This window comes from Grammomys surdaster, unplaced genomic scaffold (assembly GCF_004785775.1).
Source record: "Grammomys surdaster isolate TR1022 unplaced genomic scaffold, NIH_TR_1.0 751, whole genome shotgun sequence".
NCBI classification, from domain to species: Eukaryota; Metazoa; Chordata; class Mammalia; order Rodentia; family Muridae; genus Grammomys; species Grammomys surdaster.
The window spans coordinates 537,595-559,230 of record NW_021605170.1 but is presented as its reverse complement, the minus strand read 5'-3'; the positions used below and the strand labels follow the sequence as shown (position 1 = coordinate 559,230).

General features: G+C 43.9%; 2 protein-coding genes across 7 annotated transcripts in view; one reads left to right on the top strand and one right to left on the bottom strand.

Moving 5' to 3' along the window:
• The window catches only part of Pigg (phosphatidylinositol glycan anchor biosynthesis class G), a 48,087-nt gene extending 30,974 nt beyond the window's left edge, over positions 1-17,113 (top strand). The window contains exons 13-15 of one of the 6 annotated variants that reach the window (XR_003713231.1): positions 13,734-13,957; positions 14,443-14,540; positions 16,948-17,113. Coding sequence is in view for 4 of the 6 variants with exons in the window: in XM_028782355.1 (XP_028638188.1) it covers positions 65-281 (217 nt within the window). In the remaining 2 variants the exon portion in view is untranslated. Of the gene's footprint in view, positions 1-64; positions 1,626-13,733; positions 13,958-14,442; positions 15,291-16,947 lie in introns of those variants that run through there. The other 5 variants (XR_003713230.1, XM_028782357.1, XM_028782358.1 and 2 more) reach the window with 5 other exon arrangements.
• Positions 17,114-19,897: 2,784 nt separating this feature from the next.
• On the bottom strand, positions 19,898-21,573 carry LOC114633802 (transmembrane protein 271-like). The gene has a single exon (XM_028782433.1). It carries the CDS (start codon positions 21,571-21,573, stop codon positions 20,449-20,451), a length of 1,125 nt encoding a protein of 374 aa, XP_028638266.1. The 3' UTR covers positions 19,898-20,448.
• Positions 21,574-21,636: the final 63 nt, after the last annotated feature.

Sequence of the window (21,636 nt, the reverse complement as noted above, 5' to 3'; positions counted from 1 at the left end):
GTAGAGGTATGGATGAAGTGTTCTTGTGCCATGCTCTGACATATGTTTTCTATTTTGTTAATAGTGGTTCAGCACTGAGCCGTGCTTGCTTCTGCTATGCACTGATTTGCTCTGTTCCCGTTGCCACATACATTGTCCTGGTGACATCTCTGCGCTATCACTTATTCATATGGAGTGTATTTTCTCCAAAGCTTCTCTATGAAGGAATGCATCTGCTCATCACGGCTGCCATTTGTGCAGTATTCACTGCCACAAACCAGACTCGCCACATGAGGGCTTAGGTGGAAAGAGGTGTTTGGAGCTGATGTACTGTTCAGTTACGTTTGCATCATGGGTTTGAGTCTTGAACTGCTTAGACACAAGATTATTCTGAGGTGGAAAAAAAGCATGTGACGTCTGTGAAATGAGTGGATGATGTAATCTTACTTAGATTTATATTAAATAGCAGATTAACAAAAGACCACCTTAAATACTTATGTATTAAAATTTCCCTATTGATAATCACTCTTCTGAAATTTCAGAAATTTTAATTTCCTCTGAGTAAGTTGTGACTATATATGCTTAAATTGATGGAAGAAAAAGTTCTGGACTTTGTCATTATATTTATCTCAGAGAGCCCAGGAGCCCTGTAGGAGGAGGTGTGTGTGCTACAGGGATACATCAAAGACCTCAGAATTCTAAGAACTCTTCAAATCAGAGCCAGTAGCATTTGAAATGAAAACTAAATCATTTCAAAGCATTATTCATTTAAAAAATAACGTGTTGGTGGACAAGGTATAACATACTTGCATAATCCCAGTACTTAAGAAGGCAGAACCAAGAATATTATGATTTCCAGACTGCTTAGGCTGCATAGGTTAACCACATCTCAACTCCTCCCCATCATCAATAAAAACTATTCTATATTAATATAACAAAATAATTATATTTTTCAAAACAAATATTTAATGAGAAAAATAATATTTGTTATGTTTTTACAAATGTCTTAAATGACTCACTCAATTGAAGACAGTTTGAATCCACATTTGATCTGTTGTAATTTATAGTTGAAAAATAAGGAATCCAGCCTCACTCAAATCTGTGGTTAGAAAAGTGTCTCTGTCAGCTTGAATATTGTGCTTTGATACCAAAACAAAAATTGGCAAGTGGTATATAGGATCTTATTGTTGTTGAGACAAGATCTCTCAGATTTTTGATTCTGCCTCAGTCTCCCAAGTGTTAGAATTACAGGTATACATCAGCACGCCTGGTTTCAGATGTTAGCTCTTCCAAGTTAGTTGGAATGAAATGAGGGAGATAGTCAATGTGTGCAGGTTAAACGAGTGATCTGATTAGGGTCTTATCTTCAGTTTAAATATATTTCAGTCATGTCATATTAAAGAGGCCTACCCTTGAGCCAGTAGAATTGTGTCTAGATCATCATGGACTCTGCTGACAACAGAACTGATCTGCCAGGCAAGATATGCCCCTAATATGATAGTAACATGAAGATTATGGTAGTAACTAACCATTTTATGGTTGGTTTTGAAGCCTCCTCTGTATCATGCTGTGAACCTGATCAAAAGCTCATGGCCAGAGAGGTCATAGGCTCTAAAAGAAAACCTGCTAGTGTTTCTCAAAATGGATATAGTGTCACACTGTCTTCTGTTTACTATCCACAGATTAGGGCTGCTTTTAACCTTGGTCAGAAAAGCTGACAGTGGTTAAAAGACTTATAACTTGGCCATGTGTGGAGAATAATTGACTATTGAATCTTTTGTCCTAAATGAACCGTCTGTCTCTCTGTTTCTATCTCTTTCTGTGTCTCTGACTGTCTCTCTGTATGTCTCTCTCTCTTTCTCTCTCTGTCTCTCTCTGTCTCTGCCTCTCTCTGTCTCTCTCTCTCTCTCTCTCTCACACACACACACACACACATACACACACACACACACACACACACCAAGAATCAAGTAACATTGTAGAAGAAACAGAAAGAATGGAAGGGCTAGAGAATGAGGAAAGGTATTGTGGTGAAACTCTGTGATTATCTAAGACCATTTAGCTCCTGACATTTTAACATGAATAAGGAAAGGGCACCTGGGGTACCACCCCTAGCTGAAGAGCTATTGTTAGTTAATTGCTGTTGGAGAAGGAGTCATTTTTTTTTCAGACATATAGCCACTAATAAGTTGCCTATGATCTAGTAAATAACCACATACACATATAAGTAACCCTAATTAAACTCTGTTAACTAGTGGGGAAAGGCATAAAAGGAGGAAGATGTGTTAGGAAGAAGAGTTCTAGAGGGAATAGAAAGGGTTTAAGAGAGGAAGATAGGGGTAAAAATGGTCCAAGTATATATATATAGATGTATACAATTATCAAAGATTAAATACTATATTTTAAAAGGGTAAGTTATGTTAAGTCTATGTGTATATATACTATAGCTTCTGAGTTTAAAAAGGAAAAGAAAAATCCACAGTGTATTTGGTATCATAAAAAAATATAGTTTTATTATCTATCTTATTTTCTAAAGGAAATAAATAATATGATTTCTTTGTTGTTTAGACATTTAAATTCCTTAGATGTTTTAATAAAAACAAGTTGTATTACCTCATGACATTAACTTTTGTCTGTTTCTTTTGGCAAATGCTAGGGGGTCAAACTTAAGACCTTGGCCATACTAAGTGAACAGCCAGACCTAAAGCCAGGCCCTCATCGCCAGGGCCTCCAGGAACAGTGGGGTAACTGGGAAATTGGAAAAAGCTTGGATGACTCAGTCAAGCATATCTATTCTGACATGCTTGGTGTCTAAACCCACTTCCTCTTATTTGTCAGGAACTTTAGGATTAGCCTTCCTAAAGGATCCATGTATTCAGCCAACTTCAAATGTTTGTCTATGCTGATGTTTTAGCAAGGATGGAGCACCTCCTCCTGGAAGCCTAACAGACTCCCTTCTCTCCCTTTCCTAATCAGGTTGGCTCCCCTCCTCCTTGATGCTTTGCATTTCCCTCATATCTCTGGCTCTTACATCATCACTTTACCTAACTCAAGGCTTTGTTGATAATGGCAGGGAAGGAAATTCACAAAAGTGCCAATAACTTTGTTTTGTTCCTGATTCTTTCAGTGTGGTGAAATGAAACATACACACATATCTCTATTGTCCTTTTGCATCCATCATGGATACAGCACTGCATTTTATTCTTGTGAGCAGTGATGCATAGAATAGTAAAGCTGGGTGTGTGCTGCACGCCTGTAATACCAGCACTTGAAAGACTGGAGTACAATAATCAGAGCTGGTTTGCTTCTAAAGACATTTTATTTTTATTACTTTTAAAATTATCTGTAGCTGTGTATATCTGTTTGTGGGTTTGTGCATGTTAGTGCAGGTGCCTATGGAGACCAGACAGTGTTGGAGCCCTTGGAGCTGGACTTACAGAAGAGCGAGAGCTACCTGATGTGGGTATTGAGAATTGAACTCAGGTCTTCTGAGTCATCTTTTTAACTCTGATCAAAAGTTCTTTTCTTTTTTTGAGACAAGGTCTCGCTATGTAGCCTTGATTCATGTGTAGACCGGGCTAGCCTCAAAATTGTACAAATCCTAATCAGAAGTTCTTTGTTACCTTCACAGCTCCTGGAAATCAGCTGTTGTCAACAGTTTGTGGTGAGGAGAGGTAGTGGCAACTGGGTTGGGGTGGAGAAGGAATCCAGAATTGTTAAGTCCATTTGTCACAAAATTTGCTAAAGTTTAAATTTACTAAAGTAAAGTTTGCTAAAACTGAGCTAAAGGTGAATTCAAATACATAAAATACAAAATTTATAAAAATTCAGTATTTAATCTTTAAACTTTGCTTTCATAATACAGTTTACTTTTAATTACTTTCTTAGCATATAAAATGGTTTTCATTTTGACATTTCCATAAATGTCAAAATGTTCTTCCTTCGTATCCATCCCATCGCTTTCCTCTGCTCTCCTCCTCTCTCCTTACCCCAAGATGATCTTGCATTCCAACTAAAATAACTTAAAAATAAAGGCCTTACCAAATGAGGTTCCACAGACCTCCCCCAACATAGCAGGGGACTGCACTGCTTTTGTTTGTCCCTCAGAACTTGATCGTAAGACCCCGTTACTGATGACACCACATATTTGAGTCATAAACATGGAAAAATCAAGGGATGATGAAGAGAGCTTCATCCCTACCGGCTGGCTTCCACAGCACTGGAAGATGCTATGCTTGCTACCAAAGGGGGAAAGTGTTTATCACTCTCACCTAGCTACAGTCATGACTAGTTTGGCTGCCTGGTGGAATAGTGGTATGAACATTACAGGAGTAACCAAGCAAGCTCTGACTACATCTAAGGCCCGCTCCTTAAGATGGAACCCATACCTGGCACAATTGATGAAGCCAAGAACTGTGGCTAGACAGGTTTCGGTCTTTAAGGGAGAATTTACTATGATTATTTTGTTAAACGGACTTAGTGTTAAAACGGTAAGTTATAACTTATGCTATACCCATAGATCAGTGCGTCTCTCAACGCTCAGCGGAGGACCTGCTTGTGGTAGATGACAATTAACACAGAAACCCACAAGTGGTCAGCTTGCAGAGAATAAGACTCCAGAGTGCTCAGCCTTAAATGGAACATCAGCATCGTACCCCTCTCCCCAAAGGTCATGGATCTTCATGAAATAGGGGTTGGGCAACCTTTGTTAGCTCAAGTCAGATGAAAGACAAACGTGGAGGACTGAAGGTGGGCTGAGTGTTGGGCTATTGGCATTTGATAACTGCTAGGAGTGGGAGAGCCAGCTTACTTTAATGGTATCACCTTGGGCCACTCAGACCCCAAAGCAGGACACACCCTCAAGAATAGCTGGGCAATATAAATTAGACTCAATGGGTTTTTAAAAGAAAGTAGGGGGAGCAAACAAAAACATGAAGTTAGGTGGGAAGGGGGTAAGTATGGATCTAGGAGGAGCGGGGGTGACTAATCAAAATACTGGAGTGTAATTTGGGGGTCTGGAGAGATGGCTCAGTAGTTAAGAGCATTGGCTGCTTTTCCAGAAGACCCAGGTTCACCCACATGAAACATTATAACTGTCTGTTACTCCAGTTTTAGTAGAACTAACACTTTCTTCTGGCCTTTTGGAGCACAGCACACATGTGGTACACAGACATATTTGCAGGCAAAACTTTGATACACATAAAATAAAAACAAATAAAATTAAAAATAAAGAAATTTACAAAGACTTAAAATATTACTTTTAAAAAATCAGGCCTTAGACAATTTTATCATGAATGTCATCACTGGAGACTAAATTGTACTTTTTCATTATTCTATTATTATAAATACAAAACTAACATCCAAATTCATTAAATGAATGAGTGGAGGGATGGCTAAGTCAGTAAAGTGCTTGCTCTGAAAGCATGAGGCTCTGAGTTTGATCCTTATAATCCATGTGAAAGCACCAGGCATGGTAGTGCACATTTGTAATCCCACTGGTGAAGGGCAAACAGGCTCTCTGTGGCTTGCTAGCTAGTCAGTCTAGCCTGATTGATGAGCTTAGGCCAATGTGAGACTCTGTCTCAAAGGAAGTAGAAAGCCTACCTGAGGATGACATTTGGGATTGATCTTTGTCTCCACATGCGTGTAACATGTCCATATGCACATGGGCCACAGGAACATACATACACACACAAACACCACTGAGCTGGACAGTGGTGGTGCAAGCAAGCAGATCTCTGTGAGGCCAGCCTGGTCTACGGAGTGAGTTCCAGGACAGTCAGGGGTACACATTAAAACCCTGTCTCAAACAACAAAACAAGGACAAACAAAACAAAATGAAAAAAAAATTGATAGAACTCAAACTCATGGCTGGCTTGATGGCTCAGCCATTAAGAGCACTGGTTGCTTTTCCAGAGGTCCTGAGTTCAATCCCCAGCAATCACATGGTGGCTCATGGCCATCTATAATAAGATCTAATGCCCTCTTCTGGTGTGTCTAAAGACAGCTACAGTATACTCACATTAAATAAATAAATAAATAAATAAATAAATCTTTAAAAAAAAACAACTCAAACTCAATTCCTATTTCTAATTAGCAATAATCGTGATAAAACTCAGCAAGCTAAAGTCAGAATAAACTTCCTTAATTTGTTTTAAAGTGTCTACTGAGAATCCCAGCAAATCTATCTTGATCGCTTACCTCAGAGACCTTGGGCCTGTATCTCCTTACCCTCTCTACTCAGATGGGTGTAGATTCTAACAAGTCCAATGAGACCAGAAATACACTGAGAGTTTGGAAGGCAAGAAAGAAGTATCACTACTCATTAGGTGATAGAGAAATGTAGAAGGAGCTAAGATAGGAGGAGTAAGGAGGAGAGGAGGAGACAGAAGAGGAGGAGGCTAGGAGAGAGGAACGAGGGGGGGGAGGGAGGAACATGGAGGTGGTTGTTCACATGTCTGTAGTAGTCAAAGATAGTTGGTATATCTAGGTTGGGTATTGGGTTACGCTTCTGATTGTATGGGCATCTTGTTACTGATCATTACCACATATATATATGAGCTTTTGGATAATTTAAGCATTAGTGTCTCATTTTCCTACTGGGCCAGCATGGATGGAGGAATGGTCTGGGCAATGCCCAGCCTTGCGGAGACAGCGTGGAAGACTGGCACAGCCATCTCCCATGCTGATGTCTTGTGGGTGGCAGGGCTGGTGTTTCTGGCTGGCCGTTTCTAGCTGTGGCGCACATGTGGCCTCTGGCTGAGAAACATGGAGGCTGAGCTAGGCAGAGTTGCGGCAGCTTAGATAGTTGGCTTGACCAGTGACCGTTTTTTAAATAATTACTGCAACAGGAAATAGATTATTAAGAAGAAATTTGAGTAAGGCTGCTTATAAAATCAGTACATAGTCTTCAAAGCAGCAGCAAGAAAACGTAAAATGTAAATGGTGACCTAAATACCTGCTCACAGATCCAAGGCAAGATGGGGAATTTTAATTGTCCATAAGGCGCTCTACCCACAGTAGCTTAAGGCCCACTCAGTTCCAGGTTGTCCAGGCAGAGGACCGTGAAGTAAAGGCAGTCTCGCCTATGTAGGGGTGTGCCAGGAGCTCTTAGAACACTTGAAAGCAGAATAAACTGGACTTCATTAGGAGCAGAAGACACAGGCATGGAAAATGGTGCTACAAACAGCTTAGAAATGGTCTTTGTATTTGTTTGCTTTCAAGACAGGGTTTCGCTGTTGTGGCCTCAGGATCAGAGATCTGCCTGCCTCTGCCTCTTGAATGCTGGGACAAAAGGCATGCACCACAACAGTCTGGCTGAAATAGTATTTCTTAATAAAGATGATAAGGTCACAAATGATACACATATTTATACCCACAGATCCACATGTAGGCATACAATAGTGAAGGATAGAATGGGAAGTGTGCTCACATTATAAACAAAAATAAACCCCTAAATGGGTTAGAGGCGTGAGCAAACAAAGAAAAACAGCAACAAAGAACAACAGGAAAACTGAGTTCCACAAGAAAGGAAACTTTGGGATTAATAATCAAGAGGTTTCCTAAGAACAAAACAGGAAGCACAGTTTTTAAAGAAAAGGTTAATAAATGTGACTCATTTTTTTGCCAAATAAAAAGAAAGCTGTACTTGAGAGAAGGTATCTGCCAACCCTAGGCTAATGCTGGGTATCCCAGTGCAGACATGTTGGAGAACGGGATGTTAACAGGTCATGGGGCTAATCCTAACTGTAAGACTTCATTACAGGAATGAGTTATTGTTGACCTGGATTTTCACAGCATGGGTTATTTCAGGTAGGCTAGCTATGGCACAGTTGAGTTGATTGTCATAAGGTGTGGGTTTTGCTTATAGGACGTGAGTTAATTATTACAGAACATGGATTATTACAGTGTGTGTTAGTTGGTGGGTTACTCATTACAGAAGTGAGTTCCTGATAACAGCAAATTGGCCATTTGCTAGCTTGCCTTTCTTCTATCTTGGATTGAACATGGATTGAAGGTCCTCTTCAATAGCTGGTACCTTGATCTGGAATTTTCTAGTTTCCAGAACCAGTTCATCTATTCTTTTTTTTTTTTAAGATCTTATTTATTTATTTATTTATTTATCTATTTATTTATTTATTTATTTAATGTATATGACAAGTACACTGTAGCTGTCTTCAGACACACCAGAAGAGGGAATCAGATCCCATTACAGATGGTTGTGAGCCACCATGTGGTTGCTGGGAATTGAACTCAGGACCTTTGGAAGAGCAGTCAGTGCTCTTAACCACTGAGCCATTTCTCCAGCCCTGATCTATTCTTTCTTTATTAAGCATCCTACCCCAAGAATTCTATCAAAGTCACAGGAAATAGACTAAGACAAGTGGTATATAGAACATACCTGTGGTGTTCTGAGGTGTATATATGTCAACCTGTGGTAGTTTGAATAACAAATGCTCTCATGGGCTCATGTATTTAAATACATGGAAGGCTGTGGAACCTTGAGAAGGTGGAGCCTTTTTAGAGGAAGCATGTCAATGAAGACAGGCTTTGAGGGTCCCTCCCTCCCTCCCTCCCTCCCTCCCTCCTTCCTTCTCTCTCTTCCTCTCCTCCTCTCCCTCTCCCCCTTGCCTTCTTCCCTGTCTTCTTCCTGTATGCACAATACAATGTACAAGACAAGCCAGCTGTCTACTCTTGCTAGCACACCATGCCTCCCTGTAATGGACTAGCCCTTTAGCATTGTAAGCCCAAATGACCTCTTCCTCAAGCTGTTTTGTTGTTGTTGTTGTTTCTGCTGCTGCTGCTGCTGTTGTTGTTTTTTGGGGGGGTTGTTTTTTTGTTTTTTGGTTTTTTTGCTTTGTGATACTTTTTTAAATCACAACAACAAAAAAGATATAACGAATACAGCAAGTTCTATAACTAATTCAGAAGTCTTATTTGTTAAGTGGAAAGAGAATCAGCTTTTAGAAAGCTAGGAAAAAGAGCATAAAAGACACCAAATGCTCAGTAAAGGCATTTTAAAACACAGTGAAAGGAGGACAAGAAGACACCACTTCACAGAACTCAACAAAACAGCAAAGTTGCTGAGACCAGGAACACCAACTTCTGAGAGAAATAGGAAATAACTTTTCCTGTCCCTCTATGTAGAAAGTTTCACTGTGCACAGCAATCCAGGAGCCAAACCATACACACCCTAACCCTCAACTCAGTTGTGACTCAGAGGAAAGCTTGACTGTAAGCAAGACCATGACCAGGTGTCTTAGTGTTTCCTGTTGATATGACAAAATACCTAAGACTAGATATGCAGAAAAATGGTTTATTTGCTCACAGTTTTGCAGACCCAGGAGCATGGTACTAACATCTGATAAGGACTTCACGACTGATCACAATGTGGCAGATGGTGTCACAGTGAGTGGGGATACAAAAGGAAGAGGTCCCATGGCAAAGCAAAAAGCAAGTCTTGATAGACCACTACACAAGACTAACATTAATCCCTTCCAAGCGTAGGACAGCTCCTAATGATTGTACACTAGCCTCACCTCTTAAAAGTCATACCACGAAGATCACACTTCTGACACAGAAAACTGAGAGAGACACTAACCACATCCAAATCACAGTGATTATCTACAGCTTCTTTTATACCTTCTTTTTAGTTATTTAAGATTATCTTGAATGCCCTTTGAAGCAATTTAATTCCCATTTATTTGGCATCAGTTACCCAAGAATTAATGCATTAATCCTTTCAAGGGTTAGCCTGTATTCTCTTAAGAATTTTTGCATTGGAGCTAGGAAGATGATTCAGCAGTAAACGCTCTTACCAAAAAAAAGCAAGAAAACCTGAGTTCAGATCCCAGGACCCATGTAAATGCCAGGTGGGCATGGCAGTCTGTCTTCTATTCCATTCTTGTAAGGAGACAAGACATCTCTAAAGTAAACTGTCTTGCAAGACCCTACCTCAAAGAAGAAGATTGAAGATTCCCAGCATCAACTTCAGATTTCCACATGTATGTGTACCTACACATGAACACATACATGCATATGCACACATACATCATACAAGTACACGTATTTTTATACACATCTTTTTAGAAAAGAATTTTTGTGTTTATGAGTTGTACAGGTGTGAAGTTTTTCTTTCTTGTGATGTATTTTTCATGCTTTGCTATGCAGGTAGTGCTAGCCTCAAAGAACACATTAGGTAGTGTTCCCCATTCTGAGATGCAGAAGAAAATCAAACTTGGTTTCTCTCACAATACACAATGCTTCTGTGAGCTACAGCTGCATGGAAGATTTTACCCACACTGCCAAGCAAGCAATCACTTGTGCAGTAGACATGTCCTCTGATTCATCTTAACTCTGACACTCTCTGCTTAGAGACCAGATTCCACAGGTTGACAGCTTAGCCCCAAACATTGTCCCATTCTGGTACAAATGCAAAGCCCTAGTCTATTTTACCAGGGTTTCTGACAGACCAGCTATAAGACAAGCATACTTGTCTATTTTCAGCTGCTATCACAAAATAGCAGGCCTCAAGAGATGACTCAGTAAGAGCATTTACAGCTCTTGTAAGGAGCTATGTTCCATTCCCAACACCCACATTAGTCGGTGCACAACTGCCTATAACTCAATTCCAGGAAATCTAGCACCCTTGTCTGGCCTCTACAGGCACTTGCATGCATGTGGTTTATGCAGGCACACACATATACACATATAATTTAAGACCTGAGGCTAAGCAGTTTACAGAAGAAAGGGGGTTTATTTAGCCTTGTCATGGAAGTTCAAGGGCATGGTGCCAGCTTCTCATCTCTGTGAGGCTTCTTGCAGATGGCCTTCAAATAGTGGGGGTGCAAGGATGGACATACAGTGAGACAGGAAACAGATAGCAGAGAGAAACCACTTCTGCTCTTTAATGATAGATACTTCACTCTTGGGAACTAATTCATTCTGGAAGACCAGCATTAATCCTTTCCAAGGGCAAATCCCATTGACTTCTTTATCCTGCAATAGACCTATGTCTTAAACAGTCTTACCACCATTTTAATGCTGCTATTTTGGGAACAAAGCTTCTAAATATGAATCTTCAGAGGACTCACTCAAGCTATATCCAAACCGCAGCAGCAGGTGAAAAAACTTTTCCTACACCACTGACTATAGTGAAAAGAGAGATAGAAACCCTTCAGTGGAGGAATCATAAATGGGCTACTGCTTACCTATACAATGGGATAGAATGTCAGGAAAAGCCAGGTTTAATATTCTCACAATGAATCTCAGAAATATAATAACAAAAAAGCATATTCACAAAAACTAAATACAGTATGTTTATATAAAACTTTTAAATGTGCAAAAGAATACAATGTACTGCATATGGGAACATGTGCAAGCTTGTACTACCCAAAAACATGCTTAATCACTGTTCTATTGCTGTGAAGAGACAGTATGAGGCAACTCTTATAAAAGGAAGCATTTAATTGGGGACTGGCTTAAGGGTTTTAGAGGACTAGCTCAGTATTATGGCAGGGAGCGTCAGCAGGCGCGACAGGCATGCTACTGGAGACCCACATCCTGATCTGCAGGCAAAGCAAGAACCTGGGCCTGGTATGGGCATTTGTTTGTTTATTTGTTTGGTTTGGTTTTTTCGAGACAGGGTTTCTCTGTGTAATCCTGGCTGTCCTGGAACTCACTCTGTAGACCAGGCTGGCCTCGAACTCAAAAATCCACCTGCCTCTGCCTCCCAAGTGCTGGGATTAAAGGCGTGCGCCACCACCGCCCGGCAGCTTTTGAAACCTATCAAAGAGTTCCACTCCCTGGTAAGTAAGCATTCAAATATATGAGCCAATGAGGGCCATTCTAATTCAAACCACCACAATGGTAGGCTCAGATGTTTGAGTGCTTTGTCACAGTTGGTGGAACTATTTGGGAAGGATTAGGAGCTGTGGCCATGTTGAAAAGGTGAGGTTTCAAAAGCCACCACTCCCTATTAGCTCTCTCTGCTTCACACTTGAAGATGTGATGTGAGCTCTCAGTTACTGCTCTAGTGCCATGGCTGCCTGCTACGTACTGCCGTGCTCACCACCATGAGTTATGGACTCACCCTCTGAAGCTGTAAAGCCTCCAGTAACTCTTCTTTAAGTTTCCTTGGTCATGCTGTATCTTCATAGCAATAAAAGGGTAACTAAGACTGGGATGACCCACCAGGTTCAGGTAATTGGTATCTCAAAGGGTCAGAAGGAAGAATTACAGAAGAGCTCTGGATATTCCTGTAAGTTTGTGTAGGAATAAAAGAAATAAAAAAGGAAAGGTGGGCTGAGTTGAAGGGAGTAATTTAAAACCAAAATTTAACTTTTTATTCTCCAGTGTTTTTAGTTGAAAGCTTTTGTGTTATAATTTTGATGACTGTGTAAGTAGGATTCAATAGGCTGACTATCAGCACTACTATCCAGGCCTCGAGGGTCTATCTAGACTGAGCTCTGCTAGAGCTGGCTGACAGCTGCTGGTGACATGAATGAGCTCAATCAGACGTGTGCCACAGGGGTATCAAGCTTCCTGGGGGGGGGGGGGCTTTGAGGATAGCCGAGCCCTTCATTGGAAGAGGGTAGGTATGTGATTTGGTACATTTAGAGGCTTGCAGGACCTTGAACAGGTGCTACACAGACAGCTGAACTTCTGTCTTCACAATAGCGGAGGCTGTCCTACTGTCTACCTTCAGTGGGGCTGTAAAATTCCCACATGTGCCATGCAAAGCCAAGCTGAGTCCTACCTTGACCCAGGCCCAGGAAGTCCACTGACTCCCCACCATGTCTGGAGGGAGCAGACAGCTCTAATCTGAGTTCAGAAGTCTTCTCAGGCTCTTCTTCCCACCTGGAAGTGGCTGTTCTTAGGATGAAGACCTGTTAAACACCACCACCACCACCACCACCACCACCACCACCACCACCTATACATGTCTTTAAGGACAGTTAGCCTTGACCTGCTGCAGGCCCCCAGATAGATCTACACCGTGATGAGTATCAAAGGCATGACCATTTCAGCCCAGACTTGCATTTGTCTCCAGAGAGCCTTGAGGTGGTTCAAGGTGGAACAAGAGCTCTGAGCTCACCGCCATCCTGCAGCAGCGTGAGTAGGTGGCTGCACAGTGGCAGCTGAGCTTCAGTGTGGGAGAGGCAAAGTCACGCATTTAAGGAAAAAATAACCTGAATTACACTTTAAAAAGCAGGAGGGGCTGTTATGGGCAGGCCCCCGCAGACCCTCCTCCAGGGTAGTTCCTGTTCCTATGGAAGGATGGGTTGGGGGGTTGCATTGTGGGAGTGCTTCAGCAAAGGGAAACTGAGGCTGTGGGAATTCAGAGACAACCTCTGTTGGGCAGAGACTGGGGTAAGCAGGAGGGAAGACCTTCCAAGGTCCTAAAAAGAACAGTTTGGGAGACCGAGTTCTGAAGGTCCTGATAGAGCAAGCCTAGAGAACTAAGGAATTTATGTATCACCTCTTCTGTAGATGCTCTAGGAACCGAGGCCTGTGGCTACTGGAAACAAATCTCTTATCCAGATAGGCCCTTTGAAGGCTGTGTAGGACAGCCCCTCTAGAAAGAGGAGTGATAAATGGCGGCCCAAGCTGTAAAAGTACTCAGTTATTTGTGGTTCTCTCAAAATTGCAACTAAGACAAATGTAAGAAATGTTCAGAAAACTTTTCCCCTTCTGCAGTTGCTTTTATGATTTCATCTTTTTCTTCAAGCTACTCACATGGTGTGACTTTTCAGATCTGTGAGCACACGCAGCCTACTATGCACTTGGCCTTGTTCAAGTCTGAGACAGTTTCTTTCCTGTCTGTACCTGAGATCTCAGAAGCTGGATGGTTCTATTACTGGAGGGAAAGAATGCTTCCTATGGAGGCCCAGTTCCACAGAGATGAAAGTAGATGTCTGTTTCCTGTGTTGACCTTGGTCATCTCTATACTCCCACACCAACACTGAATCTGCACACAGTAAGTACCCCATAAGTGCTCTCCATGAATTAATAAAAGTGGATGCTGACAGTAGTAAAAGTCCCCAAGTCCATTAAGCACTTGAGAGCATCAGGAGGTCCATTCCTTGTCAATGTTTGTCCACTAGCTCTAACCATTAGCCCCACCCACTAGCCCCACCCATTCCTTCAACCAACCCCCACATCCTACTGCATATTATACCTCCTAGATGTTATTATAGGCATGCTATTGTGTGGATTCTACCATATGCCAGTTATTGGAAATATTCTAGATACATGGCCAGTTCTGCTCATGCAGAGCAGAGGAGGCTAGGCTTACCTCTGGCAGAGCTGAGTAAATATCAAGCAAGGGCCTCCCCAATTTCTACCTATGAGGTGCTAACTGCTGTGACCACTCTAGGCTGGGGTGCAGGTGAACATGAGCATAGACAGCTCTCCAGGAGGCATGCTTAGGCTGACTTTGAGCAAAATGTTCATGTTTCCTAGATGAAGAGCATGAAAGAGTACTCTAAGTTGAACAAGGGACAATGGAGAAGGAGCTGGACATAGATGGCTTATATCCCAGCTATAGAAATATGACTTAGGTAAGGAAGCCAAGGAAGGCTGGGTCATTGGTGGTCCTGCTAAAACAGGGATCACATCTTTGCTTCCTTCAGGGGCAGGTATGTCTTCTTTCTTTAACCAGATGTTAACAGCATCAGGGCCTCAAGAGGATGCGGTATAAATGGCCTGAAGCACCAGAAGCAGCTCATTCTGCACACTGCTGCGGATCCTCACTGCTATGACTCCTGTATGATTCGCAAGGTCTTTCCCTCCTCCTTTCCACATTTCTGTTCTCACGTGTAGCCTCCCCTCCTCCATAACACATGCCCCTCATAGAGAAAAATAAAAAAGGACCTCTTGAAATGCTGTCAGGGCTCAGCCTCAGCCTCAGCAGCAGCCCACTACCTCCATCCACTCCTCAGCCCCAGATGCTGTGATTCCTCCTTTGTCCCAGATGCCCACATCTGATAACAGACATGGCTTTCCCTCACACACTACAGGCCTTGATTTGCCAAGAATATCACTGTAGGTCCTCACAGCTATTGAGTCACTGGATTCCACAGTGAAAACCTGCATCAGTTCTTCCCTACCCCTGGGCAAACCATAGTCAAGATGTTCCTTTCCTTCTGGACTTTTTCTGAGTAAAGCAACATGACATGACAGTTTCAGGAAAATGTTGCATCAAGAGTAGAGATGACTGCTGGGCAGTTGGTGGCACACACCTTTAATCTCAACACTTGGAAGGCAGAGCCAGGCAGGTCTCTGTGAGTTTAAGGTTTAAGACCAACCTGTTCTACAGACCAAGTTCCAGGATAGCCAAAGCTACACAGAGAAACCATGTCTCAAAACACCGGAAAAGAAAGAAGGAAAGAAAGAAAGAGAAAGAAAGAGAGAAAGAAGAAAAGAAAGGAAGGAAGAAAGAAAAAAGAAGGAAAGGAAGGAAGGAAGGAAGGAAGGAAAGAAAGAAGGAAGGAAGGAAGGAAGGAAGGAAGGGAGGAAGGAAGGAAGGAAGGAAGGAAGGAAGGAAGAGATGAAGGAAGAGGTCCATAGGTGACTCAGAAACTACTTCAAAGGAAGATCTCAACCTGGATGGGGCCTCAGTAGGAACAGTAGGATTATCACAGAGGTTTTCTGGAACCTGGAGGACTGGAGACACAAGAGGACTGAAAAGCAGGAGGCCTGTGTGCCCTGCTCATTGCTGTAAGAAGGCCCAGTGAAGGCCCAGAAGAGCCTGTGACTTTCTGCCTTTTTATCTGGCTCCTTCCCTCACCATAGTTGGCCGTGAACAAGAAAGTGGCCAAAAAAGCATAAATTTTGTATCCTGTGTTTTAAAAGAGATTTTATTGATCTATCAGTGACATTCCATTGAGGATCAATGGCTGATAAAATGAAATTACAAGATCAGAAATTTTCTGAGGAAAAAACCACAAGTATAAAATATAAAGCACAGAGACTAAGAATACTGTGTTGAACATATCTGAACAGGACTTGACTATCCTTGACTATCTTACTAGCCAAATAGCTTGCATCTTTGGAAGTTTGTTCACTCTGTCTAGTTACTCCATACTGCCTGCTATATGTAATTCTGCTCTAACTGTACATGGCCTCAGGGAGGGGCTAGACTACACAGGCCAGGGAAGATTAGCAGGTGGAGGTCCATTGATATGACTGTGAGGCAGCCAGCAGCCCTGCTGAGCCAGCACTTTTCTCCCCACTGAGTCAACACTTTCCTCCCTGCTGAGTCAACACTTTCCAACAGGGCCTTTGGGTGGGAAGCACCCATACCTTTTACCTATGCTTTATAAGCTCAATAAACTATTGGTTCCTCAGAGTGAGCTCTAGCAAATCATACCTCAGTTTGTTGTTGGGACCTTAGGAGGAGGAGGAGACATTGGTTTATGTCTCCCCCTGGGAAGGAAGTTTAGCAGCAGAATCACCAAGCTTCTCCTCTTATCCTAGGAGTTGCTCAGAATTCAATTTTGAGAAAATAAGGATAGTTGCTTGCTGTTGTCCTAAATTCATTTCTTTCTCTCTTTTGGGATTTCCCCCTTTGATTAGGCAGTAAACCAAGCAGGGACACTGGGCCCTTGGAAATTATACCTGTTGACATGAAACTGCAACAGACTCTCAGGTGGAACAGGTATATGAGCTCCTAGTTCTTAATTACATATACTTATTGTTCATAACTCTGCTATTGATTACTCTTCTCTGAGATCATAGTGAAAAGAAACACTTTGGGTGATGATGACTTTGGGGGATACTGTAGGATGAGCCTATGTTCACAAGGAGGTGCCAAGTGGCCATCTCTGGAGTTGCATGTAGCAGGCTCTGAGCCTGGGAATTCAGCCTGACAGCCTAACCCTTGCCCAGGTCTCAGAGCTTCCCACCATGAACCACTGAGATGCCTTGACATGAGATGGTCTTCTCTGTTTGCCTGTTCCCATTTAGCTATGGCCTCAGAGGTTCCTGCATGGTCATCCTATGACATAATACTACAGCAGAGAGAGAAATACAAGATCAGGGGCCCACAGCCAGCCCACAAAGCCAAGAATGGATTCCACTCTGTTTCCGATGCCCCAGACTTCACTTATTTGGCCTGGCCCTCAAATATACAAGAAGCTATATGTGCATGTCCATGCAGATATGCACATGTGTATGTGCATTCATTAGTGAGCATAAACACTTATGTACATATTACTGTATGTAAAATTGCTCATGTTTGGTGTGTGGTATGTGCATCCTGGTGTGTACATGCATATACATATGCATGTGTGCATATGGATTCAAGGTTTCCTCCTTTACTGCATCAGCACTTTGAAATTCACAACCAATCATTTGGCTGGTTAAATGGTTGTTAAATGATTGTTTAACTGAATTTTCATCCAAAGGCTCAGCTGTGTAGTATTACTTCATGTCACCCAGAACAGAACATCCTTCTGAGGCAATGCATAAAAACCCAGTTATCAGGATCCACTGATTCTGTAATAAAGCATGGCTTTTTTTTGACATCTGTGCAAGTCCATGCTGTGTCTTAGCCTCTTAAAACTAACCCCCATCCCTAAGGACACTGAGCTTCTCTTGCTGAACAAACAATACCTGACAACTAACTTGCTTACTTAGCATGTAAAAACACAAAGATATGTTTGTGTCTAATTTTGGAAGAAAGGCCAAGAAGTGACTTATTTTCCAAGTAACACAAATAATTAGCTTTGGACAGCTACCTAAAACTTCATTAAAGCAGAGTGGACATGAGTAACGCTGCTGTGAGTTGGAAAGTGAGGTGGTAAAGCCTCAAGATCCTATCTCCACGCCAAGCCCCCTAAGGACTGCTCTTTATAGGAAACTGACTTTTTTTTTTTCTCTGTGTAGCCCTGGCTGTCCTGGAACTCACTCTGTAGACCAGGCTGGCCTGGAACTCAGAAATCTGACTGCCTCTGCCTCCCGAGTGCTGGGATTAAAGGTGTGCCACCACCCCCTGGCTAAAACTGACTTTTAAACAATAGTGGGATTCTTTTTCTCCAGTAAAGTTTGAAAGTGAAACTTTGCCACCCCACCTATCTCATAGACACTTTGGAAAAGTTGGAAAAGTGGAGCTAGCAATATTTATGTATTTGGGAGTTAGGAACATCAAATCTGGAAACATTCATCTAATTTATTTGTCTTAAGAGACTTATTTGCCCAGGTCTAGGAGAAAGCCCTCACCTCCCACACCCCAGGCTCCCCCTGTTGCCCTGAATCAGACAATACAAACAAATGTCACAATGATCTGCCTTCCCTGGTATCTGGATTTGCCCACCCAAGTCCTCTCTACAAAACTTGTTCCAAAAATAAATAAATAAATAAATAAATAAATAAATAAAATCCGAAATGTAGAGAGGCTACTGACCTTGATAGACAATTTAAAAGACTCGCGGCATCTAAGATTTAGAGCTACATGAAATGTATATGACTAAATGTCTCAGGGGAAAAAACCACCAAAGGTCCGATTTGGATCTTGGTGCATCTATGCAGCCTGTAGACCCACTCCACGTAGGCTGCTTGTTCTCATCCACAAGGCTTTTGACTGGACCCAGTAGAATGGCCAGTAGCCACCTGTGAGTTCTCTGCTCTCAGTTGTAAACATCCATCAATATCACATGTTTGGATTTGGGTAAATAAGAGAAAGCATCTTAAGTCAGTTTATGCTGCCATTTTCGACATTTCTGCTTAAGCAGGAGAGCTGGACTGAATAGACAGCAGCAGGATGTTTAGCCTCTTCCTTGCCCCAAGAGATCAAAGGTCTGAGATAGGTGAGAACAGAAAGAGCTAGTGATGACTTCCTTTTGGGTGGCTTTACATACAATTGCCAGGACTGAACTTGTTGATGCTTTGATCATATCCTCAAGCTTCAAAGGAAATGTGTAAGCAGAGGTAAGGCTAGTCCTCACCACCGTAGCTTGGCCCATGGCTGGTGTCAGACCTCACTGTTCTTCGTCGAAATGGGATTGGGCACCCTCCTCCTCTAGTGTCCTAGCTGTAGAGGGCAGCTAGCCTGGTTGTAACTAAGGTAGGATGCTTACAGTCACCAGGGATGTAGGGGAGCTCTGGGCAGGGCATTTGGGAGTTGAGGAAAGGCCTTATCACACACCCTGTGACTGGGAACTGTGCCTCCTTAAACAGTAGGTTTCTTCACAGAAGTAGCCTTTTGCACACTTGAAGACACTACCCAGAATTTCCATTACTCTTTTAGCCTGTGGAGCTTGACACATGGGTATTTGCATGTACAGAAAACTGTTCCCCTCCTCCACATAAAAGGAGCATCTTTTGGGTCCGAGCTCTGCTCCCAGTTAGTCTATGAGTCACTACCTGCCTGGTCTCACTAGTCCAGGCACATGGAGGTCAGATCACCTTTCCCCAAGACTTAAAGCCTGCTTGGCTCCCAGCTAGCCCACCAGAAGGATGGAAACACTCCAGTCATATAGAACTCATTTCATATTGTGTGTAAATGGTTACATGAATATTATACTCACTTAAAGGTATGTCCTTCACATTCATTAAGGCTATTAGAGTGGTGTATTTAAATGAAATGCTATATAGTTAAAATCATCAGATTATTGAGTTAACAGGAAAATTATTTTGCAGAAAAACTAAGACTTTGATTTTTTAAAATAGGATTAAACTGTTCATATGTATTAACTAAAAACAAAGCCTACTGCTTTGCAGTAGAAACCACACAACCAGTTTCCAAAAACTGAAATGCAGGGGTTTGGCATCAGTGTCTCTCCACACAGCTCTTAGCTCAGAGACAGGTTGGACCTAGTCATCCAGCTAGCAGAACACAGCTGTTCTAACTCAGCATTTGTCCCAACTCAGCCACTCCCCCCATGCTGATTTGCAGTAGACATCCTCCAAGCTGATGGACATTCTCCAGTAACATAGCAATTTAATAAAGGAACTCACCAATGTCAAATTGCAATAAATTTACCAAACATTTTCACTGTTTATGGAGAGCTTTACAGTAAGAAAGTGTCGACAGAAGCAGGCACATCCGGGTACAAAGTGTTGCTGTTGGTTGGTCTTTACTTCTGTTCCTACAGTTCCAACTGCTTTGCACTCTCAGCCGAGGTCCTCTACAGGAAATCACCTTTGCTAGGCGTTCTGTTCTTGCCCATTCGACCCAGGACCTCCTCCTTCTCCTCTGAGCACAGTCCTGGGGTATGGACTTGCCTAAGAGAAGTGTGATCGGCGAGCCCACCCCAAACATTTATTGTAAACTTTAAATGGAGTCCGGATATGAATGACACAGAAGGGAGACACCTCCTCACACAGAAAGGAGAATACCATATAGTGTCCTAGAGTCAGATAACACAAGGCCGGGCCAGAATAAGTACCAAGCCTCACGCAGGCACAACACCAAGCAAAGCCTGACTGCTGCCCTTTTGGGTGTCTCGTGGGGAATCGGGCCTGAACTCAACAGGCTCGGCTAGGCTCCCAGGGGCGCGCCACCTCACAAGGCGGCCGGCAGCAATAGGGGTAGGAGGCGTTGAGGTCGGGGTCCGAGGGCGCATACCCTGGCAGTTCCACCGACGGGTGCCCGCCACAGCACACCTCCACGCCCGCCTCATCAAACGCGTGGAAGACGCCCACGTTGATGTAGGACACAGCGTGGTGCGCCGCAAAGCTCGCGCAATCTCCTGGGGTGGTGAAGTCGGACTCCTCCGGGGATAGGATGGAGGCCTCGCTGGGCCGTGGCTGCAGCCGCCGCCCCCTTTTGCCCCGGCGTCCGCGCCGGGTCCGGGAGGCTAGGGGCTGAGAGCGGAGCCCGGGTCCGCTCCGTGGTCGCGCCAAAGATCGGCTTGCCCTCCGCCGGCCCCGGCGTCCGCGCCGGGCCTGCGACGACTTGTAGTTCTTGACCAGCAGGAGGCTGAGCAGGCCCAGCAGGCACTCGAGCGAGTTGAATACAGTGGAGAGCACCAGGCCACGCTGGTAGTCCTTCAACTTGCGGCATTTGGCGGTCGTGGTGCTGTCCAGGTTGCCGCGAGAGCGCTGCGTGCTAGTGCCTGGGGCTACAGAGCCAGTGGCCGGGCCAGGGCCAGCGGCCGGCGTGCGCGGGGGCACGCAATAGTGGGAGTACTTGCGTTCCACCAGGGACACTGTGTCGCCGTCGATAACCGCTCCCGCAAAAGCGCTGAGAACCCCGAGCATGAAGACCAGGACGCCTAGGAGCAGCAGGTTTTGGCTGTTCACCGGTCCCGAGGGCCCGGCAGCCGCCCGCGTTTCTCCAGGAGAGAGCTCCGGAGCGCCCACTGGAGATGCGGGGACCCCGAGTCCCGGGCCCTGCCCGGCCCCTGACCCGGCGAGGGGCGCCTCCCGGGGCCCGCAGCACAGCAGGGCGGCGCCGAGCAGAGAGAGGCCGGCGGCCAAGAGCAACCCGGAGTAAAAGGCTCCGGCGGCCGCCCCTAGCCGGAACGGCTCCCCGCGCAGCTCAGAGCCCAGTGAGAAGCACTTGAGGCCGACGGCGGCGGCGCTGAGCGCACAGGCGAGCAGCAGGCAGGAGGAAAGCGCGGCGCAGGCCCCGCGGACGCTCCACTTCATCCTCCGCGCCGGAGCCGGCCCGCACCCGGCGCGCCCGCCGCCGCCCGCCGCCGCCCCCGCCGC